The sequence below is a fragment of the Typopeltis vanoorti genome, chromosome 9 (assembly GCF_054136105.1).
Source record: "Typopeltis vanoorti isolate ZY-2024b chromosome 9, IOZ_Tvanoo_1.0, whole genome shotgun sequence".
NCBI classification, from domain to species: Eukaryota; Metazoa; Arthropoda; class Arachnida; order Uropygi; family Thelyphonidae; genus Typopeltis; species Typopeltis vanoorti.
Genome location: NC_143557.1, coordinates 24,263,656 through 24,289,010, shown reverse-complemented (window position 1 = coordinate 24,289,010; position 25,355 = coordinate 24,263,656). Strand labels below are relative to the sequence as shown.

Here is a 25,355-nt window from a genome sequence, read left to right as displayed (position 1 = left end):
TTATATTCAGGCAATAACAATCAAGGAAAAGAAGGAGTAGCCATAGTATTCAACACAAAATACGAGGCTAATCTTCTTGAATGGCAGTCAGTCTCAAGTAGAGTAATGTGGGCAAATATGAGAATGGGGAACTGGACAATGAGACTTATTTGTGCCTATGGTCCCACAGAAGGTTCTACTAAGGTAGAAGTGGAGGAATTTTTTGAGGCTTTAGAAAAAGCAACTGACACAATGAAAAAGGAAAAGTTGGTCCTTGTTGGGGATCTAAATAGTAGAGTAGGAAATGATTGTGAGACATACAAAAATATTTTGGGAAAATTTGGAGAAAAGAGCAAAGCTAATAATAATGGCAAATATCTGTTGGATTTCTGCTCAGGACATGGACTGGTTATTACTAACACCATGTTCCAACATAAAAATGTGCACAAATTCACATGGAGAGAAGAGGCTAGGAATAAGAAAAGTCTCATTGACTATGTTATTGTTGATAGTGATGTTTTCTCCCTGGTGCAGGACACCAGAGTGTACAGAGGATTTGAAATCGGAAGTGATCACTATTTAGTCTTGAGCAGGATAAAATTGAATTTCATATTGAAAAGAATAACATGTAAGAAAGTTTTAAAGCGAATAAAAGTTGAGCAGCTCTCAGATGTAAACTGTAGACTAAAATACAGAAATATTATTGAAAAGAAAATGAAAGAGTTTGAGAACAGGAATCAAACCTTGGAGATTCAGTGGCAAACTCTGAAGGAAACATTGATTGATTCTGCCAGAGAGGCATGTGGTAAGGTTGTGTGCAAAGATAAAAAAATCAGAACTCCCTGGTGGACACAGGAAGTTAAAGAGGCAGTGAAGGAAAAGGAGAAAGCATATCAAAAGTTCCTGGCAAATAAGTCAGCTTTTACTCTTACAGAATACAGAGACAAATGTAAGAAAGCTAAACAGTGTGTAAAACTAGCTAAACAAAAGTCATGGGAGTACTTTGGCAAGAATATAGAAAATAAATATCAAGAAGGTGGCAAAATATTCTGGAGGTTGTTGAAGAAGCTTAGGAATGGAGGAAAGAGTGCTGTAAAAGGAATTAGAGATGATAAAGGTGAAATGAAAACAGGAGAAAAAGATATCCTTGAAGTATGGAGTAATTACTTTGAAAAACTGCTAAATGAAACAAGCAGTGATGACAGCACAGTGATAAAAAACACTGACCAGGCATGCAGTCAGGAATACATATCCATACTTGAAGTAGAAAAAGCCATCAAAGGCTTGAAATGTGGAAAGGCAGCAGGAGTAGATGATATTCGACCAGAAATGCTGAAGTATGGTGGTATAAGAGTCTTACAGTGGCTGCACTGCATAGTTCAGAAAGCCTGGACAGAGGGATGAATTCCCGATGATTGGAGTAGAGCTCTCATAGTACCCATATATAAAAAGGGAAATAAAACTGAATGTGAGAATTACAGAGGTATTTCCCTACTGAGTGTTCCTGGCAAGATCTATGCAAGTATACTTGAGAAACGGTTGAGAAGAATTGTGGAAGAAAAGCTTGGTGAAGAACAAGCTGGATTCAGGCCAAATAGAGGCTGTCAGGATCAGATCTTCATTTTACGACAAATAGTCGAGAAAGCATGGGAATATAAGAAAGATCTGTATTTAAGTTTTGTCGATTTGGAAAAGGCATATGACAAGGTGCCAAGAGAGAAGCTATTCAATACACTGCAGTTATATGGTGTCAATGGGGCATTATATCAAGCAATACTTAGTCTTTATTTGAGTTGTGAGTCAGCAGTTAGAATTGAAGGAAGTACAGGAAGATGGTTTAATGTTAAATCTGGTGTGAGACAAGGATGTACATTATCCCCTCTGTTATTCATTATCTATATGGATCACATTATGAAGGAATGTGGTATTAAACCTGATATCAAAATTGGAGATGTTAATGTCAGCTCTTTGCTTTATGCGGATGATGTTATACTTCTAAATAAATCCGCTACAAGTCTGCAAGATTCTCTGACTAAATTGAATAGCTGTTGTAATAGATATAGTATGAAGGTCAGCAATAAAAAGACAAAGACAATGAAAATAGGCAGAATCATTGAAAATGTCAACTGTGTTGTGAATGGAGAACCTGTGGAACAAGTAAAACATTTCAGCTACTTAGGCACAATTTTTACTGAAGATGGTAAACTAAATATAGAAATAGACAACAGAATCAGCAAAGCTGGTATCGTGGGAAGTCAATTGAATAAATTCATATGGAATAAGAAAGAAATTAGTCGGAACACTAAATTAGCTGTATACAAGACTGTGTTCAAACCAATTTTAACTTATGGATCTGAGAGCTGGGTCAGAAGTAAAACACTTGACCAAAGACTAGAGACCGCAGATATGAGAGTCCTGAGAAAGATTAGAGGCGTGAACAGATGGCATCAATGGCAATATCATATTAAAAATGAGGATATTAGGAAAGAACTTGACATTGTCAGCATCCAGGAATGCGTTAGCAGAGCTAATCTCAGATGGTATGGTCACTTAAATAGAATGGGAGAGGAAAGATTAGCAAAACAAGTGTTCTCTGCCAGGTTGGCAGGAAAACGACCCAGAGGAAGACCAAGATATAGGTGGATTGATACGGTACAAAGCGCCTTAGACGATAGAAATATAAGATCTGATAATGTTGGAGTCTTGACAAGTAACAGACTGATTTGGAGGAAAATTGTAGATAGGAAGTTAGTAATGATGTAATTTTTTCACGTAGTACTGTCATATCCTGTACACCCCTTGAGGGTACATGGCAGGAATTTGATGATGATGATGATGATGATGTTGGTACCATTGATTTTTACACCTGGTTCATCAACTATGGTTTTACAGACTTCTTCTAGGAAGATGATAAAGAGTTGCGGTGAGAGAGGGCATCCCTGCATTACACCTTTTTCGACTCTGAAATACTCGGTTTTAATGTTGTTCATTTTAACAAAAGCTTTGGTGTCTCCATAATAATTTATAATTAATGTTAATATATCAGAATCCATTTTTACGTTTTTTAGGATAGTGATCAATTTGTTTCTATTAACCGAATCAAAGGCTTGCTTAAAATCTATAAAATAACAGTATATGGGCAGGTTTTATTCCCAATATTTTTCTGCTATATTATTAATGGTGAAGATATGATCTATAGTGGATCTATGTGGCCTGAATCCTGCTTGGTTTTCCTCTATGATTTTTTCTGTAAGCACCTGTGTTCTTTTTTGTAGAATTCGAATGAATAGTTTATAACTATGACTTAAGAGTGTTATGGGTCTATAATTTTCACATATTCTTTTGTTTCCTTTATTGTGAATTGGTATAATAATTCTTGTTTTCAAGTCAGTAGGAATTACTCCAGTATAAAGAATTTAATTAAATAAATTCATTAAGAAATTAATGGCTTCCTTGCCACCATATTTCTATAGATATTTCATCTTTACCCATAGCTTTTGAAGGTTTCATTTGGTTTATTGCATTTATAATTTCTGCTGGGGTTATGGGTGGTGCCTTTTCATATATCATCTTTTCTGTTATACTTTCCTCCTCCTGTTCTTTTTGAAATAATGTTTGATAGTAGTCCTTCCAAATTATTTTAATATTTTGTATTGACCCAGTTTCTAGATTGTTTTTATCTTTCAATTTTAATGGTTTATCTTTATAGATTTTAGTTAAGTCTTTGATAATTTTGTATACCATTTTATTATCATTTCTTTTATTAGCTTCTTTGCACAGTTTTGCTTTTTCCTCCAAACAGTTATTTTTGGCAGATATGCACATTTTATCAATTTTGTTTTTAAGATTCTTATAATGTTGTTTATTTTCTTCTGTATTTTTTATATTTAATATATAAAAATTTGCTGCTCTTTTTTCTTCTAAAGTATTTAGAATTTCAGGGGGTAATCTATTCCTGATTTGGTCTTGATGTTGTACCAAGTATGTTTCTTGCAGTACTTGTAACAATTTTTTACCTTGATTCCATGTATTTTCTATATTGTTATAGGATAATCTTCTAAACTAATTTCCTATTAGTGTCTGATCTTGCATAGATTTCTCTTTCAGTTTTGACAGGTCCACTTTGTTGATGGGAGCTCGTGATTTACGATATTTGAATTTTAGTTTAATTTTTTCCACAAGCAGTTCATGGTCAGTGTTGAAGTCTGGAGTTTTTAAAGTTCTAGCATTTTCCACTGATGATTTCCAATTGCGTTTGATTAGAATGTAATCAATACAGTTCCTTATTGTACCATCTGGTGAGGTCCATGTGTATTTGTGGGAAAGTCTATGGAAAAAAAGGGTATTACAGATAAATAGATTATTTGCTTTACAAAATTCTAATATTCTTTCTCCTCTTTCATTTCTGTTATCAATTCGGAACCTGCCCATCACATCCTCCATGCCTGGGGTGAACTTCCCAATTTTGGCATTAAAATCTCCCATCACTATTAATATATCTTTCTTATTGGTCTTGTCTATTAGATCTTGTCATAAAGGGTATCGATTTCTTCATGTGACTGGTCAGGAGCATAGATTTGAATTATTGTAAAATGAACATTTTTTTCTTTACCTTTTAATCTGATAGCGATCATTCTTGGGCCATGCGTTCTATAGCCATGACTGCATTTTATAGACTATTATTCGCTAAAATGGTGACTCCTTCTCTATGTCCTCTCTGCCGAGTAGAATAGTTTTCCTGAATTTAGATTTATAACTCCTTCTTCTGTCCGATGTGTAAAGATGTTATTTTGCCTCTTTACAAGGTGTTGATAAGACCTCACTCAGACTATCGTGTTATCTGATGGAATACTGATTATGAAGACAGATTGGGAATTTGTGGCTGTAGACACTAGCAAACAGGAGAAAGAGGAGCGATATGAGTGAGACTCACAAACTTCTGAAAAGGTCATATAGAATTTCGGTGGACAGAATTTTTCATTTTATGGAAGGTGGAGAAAGGATGTGATGTCATCCTTAGAAGCTGAGAATGAATGCCACCAAGAAGGAAGTGTAATCTAGATTTTTCTCTCATAGAGTGGCGCATGCTTGGAATGGATTGCTATTGGATGTTGTGTGTGCAAGCAATGTGAATGAATTCAAGAACAAGTACGACAGCTTGTACATGTAGTATGTGACCTCCCTCGATCAGTCCCTGACTCCCTGGAGGTCTCTCTTAATAATAATAATATTCATATAAGTAATTTCTGAGTATGTAATTATATTATTTTTTCTCTAATACTTCTGTTCTTTTTTTAATCTATTTTTATCGAGTTATTGAGAATTAAAAGAAAAATAGGAGGTAGATATCAGTGATGACTTAAATCACTGATATGGTTATAAAGACAAATTTTGTCGGGCCCGCGGTGCTGATTTTAGCCAAGTTTGACTATATAGTGAAGGTAATGTATTCGACTGAGAAGCAAAAACCACATCACTCGCCTCCATATGAGACCAGTTAATCTCCTTTTTGAAAAAGTTCTGTTATTTAAAATGTTTCTTACATAAGAGACGAAATTTTCAATCCAATCCCCTAATCTGTATTTCTCCAAATTTAGGAAGAGTCTTAAATACAAGGTAGTGTTAATAAGCAGATCTCACTTACTATGTTAGGTATTTGCAAACAAATTCTTGTAGCTAAATACTAATAAATACTAACCATTAAACTCCCATTTATAACTTCAGCAATTTGTGGAGACTGCAAATAATTCTTATACAACTCCCTTTGCTCTTCAGTTAAACGACAGAAGAGGACCTAAGAAGAAAAACATGAAGCCATTAAATAAGAGCCTCCTTCATCAACAGTTGAATTCTGAAGGCTAATAAATTCTATATTGTTTATTCTAAAATGTTGACACTGTTAACCTCAACAAGAAACATTGTTAACTCTCATTAGTAGCAAATTCAGACTTGTTTTGGGGGAAAAAAAGCACTGCCTAAGGTATTAGAAAAGGTGATTAAAAAGGGTTCTTAACTTTTTTATTTGATTATAAAATTTATTTCATTTCATCTGTACTATAATTCAAACATGTGGAGTTAGTTAAGTGAAAATTCACAATCATTATTTTGCTCTGATTAAAGAGAACAGTAATCACTTCTATTAACCTCCCCCCCCCACCATGTGGATCTACTACTGCCTCCCATGCAAGAAAAATCTTTCAGACACCAGTTTTATATGAAGAGGCCACTGTTATTTGTTTTTTTAAGACAGACAGCAAATTAGGCTATAATGCACCATGAAAATTGTTAAAAAATTTATGCAAAATCCTGATATAATTATGAATCAAGATAAAAGCATATACAAGAAAAATATCAAATCAGAAATAATGTATAATTAATAAATAAATAAACAAATTCTCTTTAAAAGTAATCATGTATATAATTAATACATAAAACTATCTTTTGTAGAAATTTAAAAAACACATCATATAAAAATATGATGTATTTTTCTGGGGAGAAGAGTGCTAAAATAATGACTGATGTTGGGTGGGTTATTTGGTTGACTGATTAGGGATTTACTGATGCAAGAACAGTAAATGTCATATTGTGCCAAACCAAATGTCACAGCCTTAGTCAAAGTAATAGTAAACAGTAAGAGATAAATTTGTAACTATCATACTATGTACAAAAAGCATGTTTGAAAAAATTAATTAAACAAACTAGTATCTACATATAAATAGAATATATAATTGTATAATTTTTTAAATAACAGCTTCACACATGTTGACTGGTTACAGTCGACCTTCATCATGCTACCTAAAAAAAGCAAATGCGAAAACTTGTGATGACTATAGAATGATCAGCCTAATGAGTCACATTCTCAAAATGTTTCTGAAAATAATTCAAAAAAGAACATACAGAAAATGTGAAGACACCATCAGTGATACCCAATTCGGCTTTAGAAACGGTTTGGAAACAAGAGAGGCTCTTTTCTGTTCTCAGATCTTATTCCAAAAATGTATTGACCAAAACAAGAAATATTCATTTGCTTCATCGACGTCGAGAAAGCATTTGACAAAGTCCAACATGCTAAAATGATTGTACTATTAAAAAGAATTGAATCAGAAGACATCAGGATCATTGAAAACTTATATTGGAACCAAAGGGCATCTGTTCAAGTTGATGACATTATTACAGACTCCATTAACATCAAACGAGGAGTAAGGCAAGGATGTGCTGTTACCTCCTCTTTTTAACATATACTCAGAAGCCATATTTCAAAAAGTCTTAAAAGGAAGAATAAATGTAAATGGTGAAATCATCAGTAACATCCGATATGCTGATGATACAGCTTTCACAATATTCAGGATCTTCAAAATCTTCTGGAACTAGTGAATGAAGAGTGAAAAAATGGGATTAAAAATAAATATAACCAAAGCTAAATTCATGGTCATAAGCAAGAAACCAATTCTTAATTCAGCACTTCCTTTAAATGGAAAACCAATAGAAAGAATGGCAAAGTTTAAATATCTCGGATGCTGATTAAATGAAGATTACAATCCAGAAATGGAAATAAAAGTTAGAATTGAAATGGCAAGAAAACATTTTCTCTTGATGAAATCAACACTGTGTAACCGCAGTTTAAATTTAGAGCTTAGATTATGCATAGTTAAATGCTATGTATGGTCTGTGCTGTTGGACAGTGCAGAAACTTGGACCTTGAAGACAACATCAATAAAAAGACTTGAAGTCTTTGAGATGTGGTTATACAGACGAATGTTAAAAATCCCATGGACAGCAAAAACGTCCAATCAGGAAGTACTGGAACAGATGGGAAAATTATGTGAACTTTTAGATACCATAAAAAGAAGGAAAACTGCATATCTTGGTCACCTACTCCATAATGAAAAATATAGATACTTCAATTGATTATAAAATGGAAGATAAATAGAAGAAGAGGACAAGAAAGACGAATAAAATCTTGGCTGGTAGACATCAGACAGTGGACTGGCATGAACTCTGAGAGACTGCTCAGAGTGGCTGAGAATCGCTCAAAATTTGCCAAGGTGGTCGCCAAACTCCAATAGGAGATGGTACTCAAAGAAGAAGAAGATATATTTTGCTCAATATGTCATGAGATTAGTTCAGGGGAAAAGGCAGAACATATAACATTTAAATTCTGAATACAAGAATGAGTCACACAGTATGCATAGGAGGAAACACTATTAGAGTTTAGTACAATGCAAACCAGTCGCTGGGCTGTCATGGTGCATCAGGGCGTTCCCTCGGTGGTGGATGAGGGGGATGATCGGTGGCACTACTTTGTAGGCGTCCCGGCTAGGTCCATGGGACTCACTAACCAACGACAGCTGCGGTCCTCCATTCATTTTGGGGACTGGATGGTTCTGGCAGCCCATTCTGTAAAAAATGCCGCTATGTAAATCATCATGTCTACACAGGAAAGAATTAAAGCCCAAGTAGACTCGATGTGTCAGGAATGGTGGTGTCAGGGTGACATAGCAGGCCCTGCAGTATCGTCAGTCCGTGACTGCTATAAAGAAACTCGACACAGAAATTGCTTGAATATTGCTACTTGGAATGTAAGAGGACTGAATAAATGTGGGAAACTGGCTAATGTGATGAGAGAGATTGAATATTAGTATACTAAGAATAAGTGAAACTTTTTGGAAAGGATCATCAGATTTTGAGCCCAAACTTCCAAATGGCAAGATATATAAAATATATATGTCTGGTGGTGAAATATCAAGAAGAGGTGTAGCGTTTATTGTAGAGAAGAAAACTATTAAAAACATTATCCATATAATCAAAAAATCAGATAGAGTAATGGCAATTCTAGTGAATTAACCTAGAAATATGCTGATCATTCAAGTATATGCTCCTACAGAACAGAATGAGGAAGCAGAAATAGATATCATGTATGATGAAATAGAATGGTGTATAAAGGAAGCTGGAGGCAAGAAAGATTGAGTTATTTGTGCTATGGGTGACTGGAAAGCAAAAGTTGGATCAGAGAGAACATCTACACACGTGGGCCCATTTGGACTAGGAATTAGAAATGAAAGAGGACAAAAGCAGATCGATTTCTGTAACAAGCATAGTCTCATCATAACTAACACTTATTTTGAGCAAAAACCAACAGCACATCACGCATGGGAAAGTCCGGATGGAAGATACAAAAATCGATCAGACTATATTGTAGTCAGTAAACGTTATTTTAATGGAATACGGAACTCAAAGGTGATGCCAAGTGCCGACTGTGGATCTGATCATAGACCGATCTTAATGAAGATGAATATTCGCCTGAAAACAATAAAATTTAAAAGAAGTCAACCCCTAAAATGGGATCAGTAACTGGTATAAAATCCAATAATAAAATCAAAATTCAATGAAAATATTTCAGAACTGCTGTCTGCACAGTTGCAAAACGAAAATGAACCCTCTCAGTGGAATAGACTACAAGCAGCTATCATAACATCTGCTAAAAACCACATCAATAAACAAGAAGAAAGAAAGAAAAAACATGGATAACTCAAGAGGTAATCAACCTTATTGATGAAAGAAGAACATGGAAAAGAGAAGCAAATGAAGAAGAAAGGTTAAGATATAAAACTTTGGATAAAAGAATCAAACTGTTATGTAAAAGATTGAAAGAAAACTGGATAAATAGGCAGTGCACTGAGATAGAAGAATTACAAAATAGGAACAAAACCAGAGAAGCATTCCTGAAAGCAAAAGAACTTAATGGAAAAGCAAAACGTACCCAGTCTAATAACATCAAGGACAAAGATAGAATCTCATTGATAAGGAAAAGATAAATGGAAGATGGGTGGAGTACTTATCAGATCTCTATGATGATGATAATGATAACATGTTAGATGATTCATGACACCTTAAGTTAAACGCGACAACAGATACCACTCTACCCACAAGAAAGGAGGTAGAACACGCAATCAAGAATCTTTCTAATAATAAATCTCCTGGGTGTGATAATATTCCAGCTGAGCTGTTGAAAGCTTTGATTGGCAATAATAACAACTATTTAGTGGAATCCATAGTGGATATCTATAATAATAACAATTCTATTTCTTAACAGTTGTAAAATATATGATGAAATTATCTGAGACATGTTCTATATGGAATTGATTTAAATTTTATGTTTGTTTTGAAGTATTCCCCCCCCCATGCTGCCATGACTATCCATAGTCCACTTTTTTATTCTTTCATATTTCATACTTTTGCAGCGTGTACTTCACATTTCAGTATCAGAAATCTGTAACTTCATTTTATCCATCAAGAAATGAAATTAAATAATTATTCTCTTATCTATATCCATACTATTTCTTTATTTGATTATTCCAACTACTACTTTCAGGACTAGCATTCAGTTGTTTATGGAATAGCAATAATCTAAAATTGTTGTGATTTTTACTAATAAACCCTCTTCCTAATACATTACCTGTTATTGTTTGTACTTAAAAAGTCTTATTTTTATGTCATGAAAATTAGATACCTTGAATATGCACCCCTGATATACCATCTACCAATAATTGTCTGAACACTTAGCAATTTACAACTGATATCAGCAGGTGAACCCTAATATTGGGTATGTCCACCTTTGGCTTTGATCATATATCCTGCACCCGTTGAGGGAGACTTTCCACCAATGTGCAGCAGATATGAGGTGGCATTTGTCTCCATTCCTCCATCCAAGCAGCACTGAGTTTAGCGACAGGTCGAGGAAGTGCTGCTCTGGACCTCAATCGTTGCTCAAATTCTTCCCACAGGTGTTAGATGGGATTAAGGTCAGGACTCTTCACAGGCCAGGAGAGTCGTTTAACACCCATCTCTTCATACCATTCCATAACAGCTGCAGCTTTGTGGCATGGGGCATTGTCATCTTGATAGTAACATGGGTCCATTGCATAAAAACTCCACAGTGTAAGCAGCACCTGATTATCCAGAATATCAAGGTACTGAGCTGTCTTCATGGAACCACAGACAACGACCAGTGGTCCCACTCCAAACCAGCTGAATGCACCTCATACCATTACTCCTCCATGCCAAAACTTTACTGTGAGTACAACACACTGTGGTAATAAGCATTCACTAGGCTGCCTTCATACCCTGCCATCAGACTGGAAACAGGTCAATTGTCCAGTTCACATGATCTTTGTACCAGACCAGACAAGCCAACTTGTTTGTTGTTGTGATGTTTGTCTTGTGTGAGCTGTTCTTCCATGGATACCCAGTAAATGGAGTTCTTTTTGTACAGTATCAGTGCTCACCATGGTATTACTAGCGTTCTGGAACTCATCATGGATGGTCTGTGCTGACTGTAGCCAGTTTTTGCATGCCACCTGTTTTAACATCCTCATGTCCCTGTCAATCATTTTTGGCAGCCAGCCTGGGTGTTTTCGTGCACTAGTGATGCCAGAACGTCTCCATTTGCTGATTGATTACATTGCCAACTGTTGATTTTGGATGCTCCATTTGAGTAGCAATGGACATGCCACCAATGTGACAGCCCATGTTGACCCCTCTCTCGAAGTTACTGAGTTTGTGTCGTGTTGCCATACCACCTGTATTCATTTGCTATAATGAAATATTGCTTCCTACTATCTGTACACCTGTTTTTATGTTATTAACAAACTTGGAATGTATAACTTCAAATAACAGGGCTGTCCAGACAATTATTGTGAGTGTGTGTGTGTGTGTGCACGTGCGCGCATGCTTATATATATACATACCTGCTCGTTCTTATGTGGCAGCTGTAAGTTTACTTGCACATCTGCCTTCATTCGCCTCAATATATATGGCTTTATAGTATCTCTAAGGACCGTAGCACATTTAAATGCTGTTTGAACCTGTGTAAATAAGTTTATTAATTTTAATCAAATAATTATATTTCATTTTGATCAGATTATATATAAAATGGAAATACTAAAAATACTATAAAATGGAAATACTAAAAATAAAAAATGTTGGTTGCTAAGGCCTAACTAACCAGATAACACCAAGATTATAAACTAAATCAGAAAAGATGTATTATTGTATGATAATTTTTTATTAAAACTTTTATAAGTATGCTAGGGTTATGAAGGTGTGCTAACACTTCACATTATTAAATTACATTTTCTTGGAACACAGACACTAAGCAATCCTTTCCTCATGTGAATGAAGTCAGTTTTTTGCTTTCTTTAGTTCTATATTGCATGGTAGCACTGACTCTCATAGTATCCAGTAGCAACAATGGCATATGGTTTGAAATACTTACATTCATCTCTTTTGTTTTCATCCAAAGGTGAGTTTGCCAGTCTTAAAATAGAAGTTAGTTCTTCCCCATGAAAACAAAGGATTTTACATCCTAAAGAAAAGACAAACTAGCCTGACTGTTGCAACTTGTACTGACAGATAAAGCAGATAATGAGATGTAATGAGATAGTGTTCATGATACAGGCATGTGAAAGTAGAAAACTTTCACACACTAATATGTACATTAATAAAAATGCAATGGGAGGAGAGGGTGCATTAAAATCTAAATGACTTTGCTGGCCTGAGTAGTTGAATGAAAATCTATGAAAGCATTTAAGTAGTATATGATTTTCATATGAAATTACAAAACTGCAAAATCCATATGTGGTGACTTAAAAAATGTTGGTTGCTAAGGCCTAACTAACCAGATAACACCAAGATTATTTAACCTTCAGGTCACTCATATTTGTAATGTAATAGGTTTCTCATCTCATAATTTTTAATAACAATCTCATCTTTAGCACATCCATGCTTCTAATATGCTACAGGTGTCTCACCTTTTGTAGGTGGTATTAACAATATAAAATTAAACAAAAGCACAATTTATTCACTTAAAGATCACAATACTGAAACAAGAATAAACAGACAATAAGAAGAATAAAGACAAGAAATCACTGAAATATAGCAAGGGTATATATTAAATTTTAAAGATATGAAAAAAAGCATATGATAAGGTGCAGGAGAAAGAAATTCAAAATAGGACATAATACAGGGCAACATATATGCTGTGGTAGTTAAGGTCAAAAAGACTTGATCTTTTGGGGACTTTTATATGCTAATGCCAGGATTGTTCCAATTGGTTAGAAGCTGGATTTTAGAGCGACCGAGACTCTTCTAGTCCATTGCAACTTAAGTTTGTAGCACCACAATCTCAGCATGATGATTAATAAAATTAAATAAATAAATGTAAGTCAGCTGGGAGAACTGAAGGAGATACAGGAAAATGGTTTCTTGTAGCAGATTTTTGAGTTTGTAATTCCACTCCACCCCATCTTTCAAATGGAAGAATAAAATCTACAAACAATCAGAAAAGAACCTTTTCTTCTCCATCCTCAGTCCTTTTGTATTTGCTACGTAGATGATGCTGTTATTTGGCCACATCCAAAAAATGAACTGATCCTTTTCCATCAAGTGTGTTTTCCCAGAGTATCAACACGCCATACCTCCCTATCTTCAAAAATTTACCTTCATGGACAGATACAAACAATATGATTCTACTCTTCATCCCTCTCAAATCATAGATATCAAGACTTTGCACTAAGTTCAACATCATTTGCTTTCCGGTTCTGTAACAAGAATTCTACACGATTAAATCTGTTACATAGTTAAATGGATTTAACTTCTGCAAAATCCAACGCAACCTGAAGAAGCGTTCAATTCATACCCTCATACAGGAAAATGGTGGTAATAATAATAATACCTATATTTTTTCTAATCAACAAGTTGTCAATTTTCTCTAAATGAGAGTCATCTTTCGTTTTCTAGACAAACAGGTTACTCGGCAGAGAAAAGACAGATACTTTATCTGGTACTGGAAGTAAATTGTAAATTGGGTCTCACACAGCATGGTATTAACATGGAATCTGTTGGAAAGATACAACACCTGCTTCACAGAGTGTGTATTTAAATACAAACATTTGTTTAAACAAAACTATCTCTACTACATTATCCCAATGGCTAGTGGCCTTTTCTTTGCCTAACATTTTGAAGATTATGACCCTTAATTTTATCCTGGAAACTCAGGGTTTTTCGTCCCTCAAAACAGGCAAACCAAATTAAAATTAATAAATTTAGTTTAATCTTTTATCCAAGTGTAAGCATACAAAGTTTGTGCCTGAAAGTATCTTCAGGACTAGGGTAAGGTGGTGCAACACCAGGGGCACTCCTTGCAAAGGTGGAGCAAGCTACTATCACTCCTATCTCAGTATTTCCCATAATGCAAAACACATCTCCTTGTGGATATGTCTAATGTTATGCATTAAGGGAAGGGCCACTGCCCAGACTAGTTTCGACCTTTATTGAGGTCTCTTCAGTGGGAGCCAAGCCCAAGTGGAGCTACAAGCCAGAAGCATTAGCAAGGTCATCTCAACCTATAGGAGTTGCCAAATGGTGTGCCACCTTTTTAATAAATTACTCTGGATTTAGAGAAAGATGTTGAAAGTTTATTTTTCACTTGGTTAGAATATAATAAATTTAGTTTAATCCTTTATCCAAGTGTGAGCAAACAGTTTGTGCCTGAAAGTATCTTCAGGACTAGGGTAAGGTGGTGCAACACCAGGACAACTCCTTGCAAAGGTGGAGCAAGCTACTATCAATCCTATCTCAGTATCTCCCATAATGCAAAACACATCTCCTTGCAGATATGTCTAATGTTATGCATTAAGGGAAGGGCCACTACCCAGACTAGTTTCGACCTTTATTGAGGTCTCTTTAGTGGGAGCCATTTGCCAACTCCTAGGTGGAAATGACTTTGCTAATGCTTCTGGCTGGTATCTCCACTTGGGCCTGGCTCCCACTGAAGAGACCTCGATATAAGTACTGAAAGTATGGTGGTAGTAAATTAATTGCAGAAATATATAAAGTGGTAGATATGGGAAAAACAAAGAGATACCCAAAAAATATCCAGAAAAGAGAGATAAAACACTGATCACATCAATATATAAAAAAACAAATAAAAAGTAATGTGACAATTATATAGGGATAAAGCTCCTGTCCACAGGTTACAAAATTTATTTAATAGTATAATGAAAAGAATCATACCATATATTGAAGAAATATAGGCAAATAACAAGCAGGATTCCGAAGAAATACAGTAGATTCTCGACTATCCGGCCTCTGTACTATCCGGAGCTCGGATTTTATCACAGAGAATTATAATAATACAGTAATTCTCCGTGATAAAATGAGGAATATGTACTGTAATTTACTTTGCCAAGGCATTGCAAGTGGGAGTCTGCTACAATCCTCCTATGTGCCGTGTGCATAACACAAGTTGAGACATGCAAAAGCGTGGATTTCCCCGCTTCGTCAGTTGTGTATCGGATGTCCACAAGTGCAGAATACGTTTGCCACTGTTCCTGGTTACGTTAGTAAATTGTTAGTAAAGAGATTCGAAACATATCACTTGTAAAGGCTTGGAAAATTCTTTTGGACCATGAAGGTGGGCATTTCAACCTTGAACCCGTGTGTGAAACCAAAGTGGAAGATGAAAACGATAAACTTGTTTCGTTGCTCAAAAATGTACCGAGCTGTGACAATGTCAATGCAGAGGACATTACAGAATGGATTTCAAACGACGAAGTTGATGAAATAACTGACAACGATATTGTGGAAATGGTGACACAGGGGGAAGATGATATCAGCTGGCGTCACTTCCTCCTTCCTCCTAATGTACTGCAGCACTGCCCCAATCATCTTGAACCCTTCCGAATGTGGGATGAGATTTTTCCTGGCATGACAGGAAAAATTTCATCCCACATTCGGAAGGGTTCAATTGTTCTGCCAATTGAGCCTGTGTAGCTCAGTGGATGTTGCGTTTGCCAACCACAGTGCTTGGCCGCACGAAGGAAGACTTGGTTTCGAGTCTAGTCGGCGACTAGAGGAAATTTTTCTAAGCCTTTTTTTGACCGGTTCCCGAGTTAGTCGATCTCTGGCACGGGCAAGCAGGTTTTTCCTCCCGGAAACTCGGGTTTTTCGTCCTGTAAACTCAAGAAAATCGACCGTAGTACCCACATTATTTCAGACATTAAATATATTTTGTTAGGGACCACGAGATGGCGGCACATTTGAGCCATCTCTCTTCACTGAGTACCGCTTAATTAGTGATAGCCTTGGGCCATCTATCTCTGATTGGTACCAGTGGAGATTGAACTGCCCACTCAGTCTCCAAAAGTTAGATAGGGCTAAATGGCCTCGCCTACTCCCTGTATACGGGAATAAAAAAAAAAAAAAAAAAAAAAAAAAAAAATTTATGTTCTTGCCAAAGTCCTCCTATGACTTTTGTTTAGCTAGTTTTACACAGTGTTTGCTTTCTTACATTTGTCTCTGTATCCTCTAAGAGCAAAAGCTGACTTATTTGCTAGGAACTTTTGATATGCTTTCTTCTTTTCCTTCACTGCCTCTTTAACTTTCTGTGTCCACCATTTTTTCTATCTTTGCAGACAACCTCGCCACATCCATCTCTGGCTGAATCAATCAGGATTTCCTTCAAGGCTTGTCACTGAATCTTTAAGGTTTGATTCCTGTTCTCAAACTCTTCCACTTTTTTTTTCAATAATCTTTGTGTATTTTAGTCTAGAATTGACATCTGAGAACTGCTCAACTTTTATTTGCTTTAAAACTTTCCTGCAAGTTACTCTTTTCAATATTAAATTCAATTTTATCCTGCTCAAGACTAAATAGTGATCGTTTCCAATTTCAAATCCTCTGTACACTCTGGTGTCCTGCACCAGATAGAAAACATCACTATCAACAATAACATAGTCAATGAGACTTTTCTTATTCCTTGCTTCTTCTCTCCATGTGAATTTGTGCACATTTTTATGTTGGAACATGGTGTTAGTAATAACCAGTTCATGTCCTGAGCAGAAATCCAACAGGTATTTGCCTTTATTATTAGCTTTGTTCTTTTCTCTAAATTTTCCTAAAATATTTTTGTATGACTGACAATCATTTCCTACTCTGCTATTTAGATCCCCAATAAGGACCAACTTTTCCTTTTTCATTGTGTCAGTTGCTTTTTCTAAAGCATCAAAAAATTCCTCCACTTCTACCTTAGTAGAACCTTCTGTGGGACCACAGGCACAAATAAGTCTCATTGTCTAATTCCCCATTCTGATATTTGCCCACATCACTCTACTTAAGACTGCCTGCCATTCAAGAAGATTAGCCTCGTATTTTGTGTTGAATACTATGGCTACTCATCCTTTTCCTTGATTGTCATTTCCTGAATATAACATTTTGTATTTATTGTTCAGAAAGATCTCACCAGTTTTTGTCTTTTTTGTTTCAGTCACCCCTATTATGTCGATCTGGTACTTATCTAATTCCTCAGCTAGCTCCATTTCTTTGCCAATCAGGCTTCTTATGTTGATAGTACCGATCTTTAACTCTGGTGATGTTGAGTTGGGGTGTGCTTTCAGATTTGTTCCAGTAGCTGACTTTTCGCTGTTCGCCCTGGTTCCCTGCCAAAAACAACAGGGGTCTTGTTTAACCAGGCGACGCCCAAGCCAGCATGAAATTTTGTCATGTTGTACCATCATTTTCTATATTGGTTTAAGAAAATAAGAATACAATTTGGTCGGCTAATTCCCAAATTGCCAGCCCATCCTCGTTCGTTCAGTATCCAGGTAGATACCTAACAGGGTGCACCATGAGAAGGTGAGGATTGGACATTGGTTCAGAAGCCCTGGTCGGTTCTCCGCATTCCTTTAAAGGCTATGTGGAGGTCTCCTCTCAGTTATACAGCTTTGACCCTTAAGCACCCCCTTAATATGGTTGTATTAAATTTTCCAAAATTTGGGAAGCTATAACTCTTAGGCCTTCCAGCCAACATCTAAGGCTAGCCAACAGTATTCATAGACGGCACCCCATAGGACTTTAGTCATCATTTATTCTAAACTCATTTATTCCACTTATTGTTTCTTGTGTGTGTTGTGTGTGCTATTACAATTTTAACATTGTATTCCTGAAGATGTCTGTGACAGATGAAATATTGAAATGATTAACCTATTGTTTAATTATTTCTCTTTGTGCTGAAATTATTCCATTAAAGTAACATCAAGACTACAATCTTTTGGTCATTAAGAGGAATAACAACTGATTATTCTGCTTGTGACCCCAGCTGACATACACCATTACCTACTACAGGCCTTACAGCTTCTTGTGTGGAAGTGGTATATAAAAAAAAATAATAATAATAAATAAAAAAAATTCTAATAAGTAGGATGGAATGAGAAACTGTTGCTTAAGCAAAATTGAAAAGAACTTCAAACCCTGTTGCATAAAATGTTTTTGTTTTGAAGGGCAATAAAATTTTGTCTAATGGTTGTAATAATTATTAAATTCATACTAGATCATAGATAGAGAGATATTTAATAATCATTTTATTAGAGTGTTTCATTCTGATAAAGCAAGTCTTATTCCTAGGGGAGTACTGTGGGGGGAGGGGTTTCGAGGATTAGAGGAGAATGAAAATGATGTGTTCTAAAAGATGTAAGAGAGTATGACAGGACATGATTTCACCATATTTTAAGGAAAAGAGCTAATAAACTGAACATGCCATAGGGCTGGCCATTTAATATAAGTGTTACAAATGAGTCAGACCTAAAGAGTAAAAGGAGGGTAAAACAATGTCATTGCATAATGGTGGTGGTGGCGGTGGCAGAATGGTGGTAACAAACTAGAGACTGGCTTGTGTTTCTTCTGTGGTTGTAAAGATTTGAGAAAAATTAGTAAAAGCTCATACCTATGTATACAGAATTCGGCAGATCAGGATATTATTTATAAAGAATATGAAATATTCTTTATAAATTCAGTTCACTGATTTATGACTTATAGTTGAATATAGTTGTCTTTTATAAAAAAAAAATTAACAAGAGCACTGATGAGGAAAAGGCATATACTGTAATTTTTCTGAATTTTGCAAAGGTATTTGTTTGAGTGTTGCAGGATATATTGACATGTAAGATGCAGCATATGTGTTGAGATAGTGGATTAGTGAACTGGATTGGAAATTGGCTTTCTAAAAAATATCAAACAGTTGTGTATAGGGGAGTGAGAAGGTTACAAGTGGGAGGGTTCACAGAGCTCAGTACTGGGTCTGTTACTGTCAATGGACTGTAAGAAGATATTCAGTTGTTTACAGATGATGTTATGTTTGGGAGGATTATTAGTAATAATGCATGGCTCTTCATAAGAATTTGAACAAATGAATGGAAATGTTCAAATTAATCTAAGGTGGTATGATCATATAAACAATATGAGAAGGAAAATTGTGCAAATTTTCAAGTATTTTCAAGTGCAAATTGCATGTCTCAACTTGTGTTATGCACACGGCACATAGGAGGATTGTAGCAGACTCCCGCTTGCAATGCCTTGGCAAAGTAAATTACAGTACATATTCCTCATTTTATCACGGAGAATTACTGTATTATTATAATTCTCTGTGATAAAATCCGAGCTCCGGATAGTACAGAGGCCGGCAAAGGTTGGTCGATTGGTAGAGCCTCTGCTACTAATGGCTCAGTTAAGTAAGTTTGAGCACGGTTAGTAGTTGAAAGGGGGACAATCGTTCGATGCTGTTGGCACACTCTCCCTCGATGAGTCTTTGGACTCCCTGGAGGTGTCAAATAATAATAATAATAATAATAATAATAATAATACTGACAGTACTACATGATTAAGTTTACATTATAACTGATTTATAATGAATAATTTTCCTCCAAATTACTCTATAAATTGTCAGCACTCCAAAATTGTCTAACATTTCAGGTCTTCTAAGCCAATTCTGACTGAATCAATTCACCTAGATCTCGGTATTCTTTTGGGTCTTTTTCCTGCCATATTGACATCAGGCACCTATTTTGCTAACCTTTCCTCTCCCATTCTTTTAAGTAACCATACCACTTTAGATTAGCCCTGCTCACACATCTTGAATGTAAACACTGTAAAGTTCCTTTCTAATATCTTCATTTTTAATGATTCTGCCATTGCTGCCATCTGTTCATTCCCCTAATTCTTCTCAGAACTCTCATATCTGTGGTCTCTAATCTTTGATCATGTTTTATTTCTAAACCCAATTCTTTGATCCATAACTTAAAATTAGTTTAAATACTGTCTTGTATACTGCTAATTTAGTGTTTTCACTATTTCTCTCTTATTCCATATAAATTTATTCAACTGGCTCCCCCCACCATACCAGCTTTGCTTATTCTGTTGTCTATATCCCTGATTAATTTGTCATCTTTGCTAAAAACTGTGCCTAAACAGTTGAAATATTTCACTTGCTACTGAGAATGCAGCTGAAGTTTTCTATATTCCTGTCTATTTTCATAGTTTTGGCCTTGCTAATTTCCATTCAAATTTACTAAAGCAGTTATTCAACTTAGAGAATGCTGCAAACTTATGCTAAATATGTTTAGGAAAACGTCATATGCACAAAGCAAAGAGCTAAATTAGATACCTCCGATTCTAGTATCAGGTGTAATGCCACTTTCTTTCATAATCCAATCCATGTAAGATGATGAAGAAGAGCAGACAGTGTGCATCTGATTTTATATCAAATCATGTATTTCCTTCAATTCTAACTTACAACTTAAATATAGACAATGAACTGCTCTATATAATGTTCCATTTATGCCATATAATTGTAAGGGTTTCAAAAACCTTTTCCACATATAGAAAACTTATATTGTTATATTCTTATGATTTCTCAACTATTTGTTGTGAAGTGAAAATCTGACCTTTATGACCATTATTTGGCCTGATCTCTGCTTGTTCTTATCCAAGTTTCTTGTCCATAGTTTTTCTCAGCTTCTTCTCAAGTACAGATCTTATCTGGAATGCCTATTAGAGAAAATACCCTGTAATTCTCTGATTCAGGTTTATTTCCCTTTTTATAGATGAAAATTATTTGCTCTGTCCCAATCCCTTATAATTCAAACTTCTGACCATACCCTCTGAATTATGCAGTGCAGTCAATGCAAAACTTTTATACCTCTATATTTGAGCATATTTGGCCAAATATCATCTAGTCCAACTGTCTTTCCACATTTCAGGCTTTGATAGTTTTTTCTATCTCAACATTGATATTTATATACGCCTGTTTGCATTCCACCTGAATATTTTCTACTATTTTTCTGTCATTGCTTGTTTCAAATATTTAATGTTTCAAGGTAATTACTTCACACCTCTAGAATATCCTTATAGTCAATTTTCATATCACGTTTTATAGTATTCTTTCCTCCATTTCTAAGCTTTTTTCAGTAGGCTCCAGAACATCTGTCATTTTCCATATTTAGCTTCTATATTCTTAGCTATTTGCACATGTAGCTTAGTTCAGTTACATTTTTTTTTTTTGTATTATTTTTGGGCATCTGCTAACTTATTTGCTAAGAGCTTTTGGCATGTTTTCTTCTTTTCCAGGACTGCTCCTTTTCTTTAACTTACTCTGACCACCAAGGTGTTCTTATTTTTCCTCTTCTTGCAGACAACTTTACTGCATGCCTCCCAGATAGACAAATCAACCAATGTTTTCTTCAAAGTCAGCCACTGAGACTCCAAGGTTTGGTTCTTCTTTTCGAACTGTTTCATGTTTTCTTGAATAATATTTGTACAGATGAGTCTACAGTTTACCTATAAAAGCTGCTCAAATCTTTGTATCTGTACAAACATTATTCATGTTTTCTTGAATAATGATTGTACAGATGAGTCTACAGTTTACCTATAAAAGCTGCTCAAATTTAATTATTTTTTAAAACTTTCTTATATACTGTTCTTTACAATGTGATATCCATTTTTATCCTGCTTAGCACTAAGTAATAGTCACTTTTAATTTCAAATCCTCTGTACACTCTTGTATCCTGAACCAGCATGATGATGATATCACTATCAATAATGACATAGTCAATGAGGCTTTTCTTATTTCTTGTGTCTTCTCCCCATGTGAACTTGTAGACATCCTTATATTGAAACACGGTATTAGTAATGACTAGTTCATGTCCTGAGCAAGTCCAGTAAATACTTAGCATTATTATTAGCTTTTCCCTTATCTCCAAATTTTCCCAAAATGTTCCTATATGTCTGGTGGGATTCATTTCCTACTCTGAATTTAGATCTCCCACAAGGACTACTTTTCCCCATTTTCCATGTCAGTTGCTTGCTCTAATGACTTGAAAAATTCCTTCACTTCTTCTTTAGGAGAATCTTCAGTGGGACCATAGACACAAATAAGTTTTACTGTCCATTTCCACATTTTGAAGTTTGCACACACAACTATACTTAAAACGTATTTACATAGTATTGTTTACTTTTAGTATTTTAGCGAGTCTGGGTGATTTTTGTGTGTTTTTTGAGTATTTTAATAGTAAATTGATAGATACGATTATCTGTGCGCATAGTTCCATAAAGAGGAATACAAAGACGGCATCGAGGTCGCCATATCTGTCTAAAAATCTTAACTTAAAGGATTTGATTCAGTGTACTGTTTGTGAAATGTAGGCACTGAGGAGAGTGGTTGGAGTCTGGTTAAACAACGATAGTGGAGTGAATGTGTGCAAAAAGTGTAAAGAATGTGAGGATTTAAAGAGTGCTTCAGGTCATGTGAGTGATATCGTTGATGAAAGTGAGAATCTAGATAACAGTGATATTCAAGGTATGAATGGTGATATTTGCAAGGTAGTACCTGATAGCTGTGAGAGTGGAGTTGAAAGTGAGAATGAAGGTAAAAATACAGAACGATTGAATGAATCATCGGAGAATAAAAATGATGACACTGATGCAATGAGCGAGATCGTTTTATTACGTGGAGCAATACATAGGGCAAATCGGCAGCTGGAGCATTGGCAAAAATGTTTACCAAGCGTACCGACTAATAATAGGCAAAAGTATGATAGAAAAAATAAGGGTATGATAGTGAGTGTAAACAAAATGAAAGAGCATGTGTTGTATGGAGATTCCTTGGTAAGAGGTGTGTTAGTTGAGAGTTTAACAAAATCGTACCAACCCGGTGCGAATGTTAAGAATGTAAGCGAGTCAATTAGAATGCAAAAGCAGCGGGTCAAAGAATTAACAATGGTAGCAGGTACAAATGATTTGAAAGGAAACAAAAAGGCTATGAGTGAGGATGTGAAGGAATTGCTTGAGGTAGCAAAAGAGAAGAGTGAGAGATTTAGGATGGTGAGTCTGTTGCCGCGGTATGACAGTGAAGAGTACAGATGGAGGGCCATAACTGCTAATGACTTCATGCGTGAATTATGCTTGATGAGTGGTGTGGAATTTGTGGATGTGTGGAATGAGTTCGATGGGCGAAAGGATTTATATAAAATAGATGGTTTACATTTGAATGGATTTGGTGTACGGAGACTTGAAAAGGTGTTGTCAAATGTAGTGGAAGGGAATGTGCAGAATCAGGGAAACTAGGATTATTAAGGGGGGGGGGAGTAGATATGCAGATTTTAGGGAGACTGTTGAGTATGTGAATGTGTGTAATATGCCCAAGCGACTAGGAAAGACCACGAATCAGAATGGGATAGTTAGAATAAGGCATCAAAATAGGGATGGGACAAATTGGCTTCTGCAATTCATGTATACAAATGCCAGAAGTATTAGGAACAAGAAGGAAGAATTTTTTGCCTTGGTTGGCACTTCCAGAACACAGGTTATTGGCATTAGTGAAACATGGCTGACAGAAGATGACACAGCTAGTGGGATTGAATGTGAGGGGTATGGTGTGTTCAGGAGTGACAAGGAGAATAAAATGAGGAGGAGGAGTGTTATTGATGATAGCTGATGAGCTACAGCCAAGAAGAGTAGAAGTGGAACTGCAGGATAGAGAAAAGAGCACATTTGAGGCTATTTGGTGTGAGATTGAAACTAGCAGAACAAAATATACAGTTGGATGCTGCTATAGACCAGGTGATGGAATAGATGGTGGAGATAGTATGCATAAGCAAATAGAAGAAATGAGTGGAAGGAGAGTAATTATTATGGGAGATTTCAACTATGGTAACATTGATTGGAAGGAAGGAATTGGATTTTATGAGGTTATTAAGGGATAACATAACAATCTGCGACAGCATGTAATGGAAAATACTAGGGATAAGAGAGTGCTTGACCTAGTAATTGCATCTGAGAATTTGGCTGTAACGAATATGACGACATCGCCACCAATTGGTGAGAGTGATCATAGGGTCTTGACTTGGGAGGTGGCTAAAGGTTTACACATGTACCCTGTCTTAATTGTAAATTAAGACAGGGTACATGTGGAATTATTGGGCTGGTAAGTATGACAAGCTTAGGAGATTGATTGGTTCAGTGCCATGGCATGTACAACTGCAAGGGCTAGAAGTTGATAGGGCATGGGAGGCAGTTAAGAAGTGTTTGCATGAAGCAATGGCTGACCGTATACCTAGAGTCTGAATAATAAATCAAGTAGGGGTTAAATGGATGAATAACACCATTAAGCTTGGGCTGCAATAAAAGAAACAACTATGGAGGGAATTTAAGGGGAAAGGTGACTGGCAGGCACATGAACGGTATAAAGAGCAGGCCAGAAGGGTAACGAGTGTGGTAAGAAAAGCAAAAAAGGATTGCGAAAGAACATTGGCCATGCAGGCTGAAGAGAATCCTAAACATTTTTTTCGATATGTTGCAAGTAAAAGAAAAAATGTATATGGCAGAATGATTTTAAAGAATGCCGATGATAGGGAGGTAACCGAATCAGTTGATATAGTTGAATTACTGAGCGAGCACTTTGCAAGAATATATCTTCCAGGTGGTAACATTGTAGAAATGAATGAACCAATAGATTATACAGGAATTGTGGTGAATGAAGTCGAGGTGAGTAGTCTATTGCAAAACCTCAATGTCAGTACATCTGTGGGATTGGATGGTATACCTGCTCGTGTCGTACATGAAGCAGCTAAAGAATTGTCAGTACCCTTGACCATTTTGTTTAATTTGAGTCTCAGGTCTGGGTTAGTCCCGAGGGGGTAGAAAGAGGGGAAAATAATTCCACTGCATAAAGGAGGTTTCAAGACTGCTGTTGTAAATTACCAACCACTTAGAATATTAGGAATCGTTGTCAAGGTCTTGGAGAAATTAGTCAAGAGAAAAATACAGGATTGGATAGATGAAAATGGGATACTGTATGGGGGACAACATGGTTTTGTGAAGGGTCGATTATGCCTCAGTAACTTGCTCACGTTTCATAACACAGTGACGGCTGAACTGGATAAGGGTAATGGGTCTACAGTGATTCTACTGGACCTTGCCAAAGCCTTTGACAGGATACCACATGGAACTTTAATCAGTAAACTGGAGCAGATGGGGATGGATATTGGGTT

General features: G+C 35.9%; 1 protein-coding gene across 1 annotated transcript in view; it reads right to left on the bottom strand.

The window, feature by feature from the left end:
* LOC150102928 (DNA excision repair protein ERCC-6-like) overlaps window positions 1–25,355 on the bottom strand; it is a 282,232-nt gene that overhangs the window by 112,852 nt on the left and 144,025 nt on the right. The window contains exons 10-11 of the mRNA XM_090397999.1: window positions 11,727–11,843; window positions 5,678–5,773 (exon numbers count right to left, since the gene is read on the bottom strand). Coding sequence (XP_090254125.1) covers window positions 5,678–5,773; window positions 11,727–11,843 — 213 coding nt within the window. The remainder of the gene's footprint in view (window positions 1–5,677; window positions 5,774–11,726; window positions 11,844–25,355) is intronic.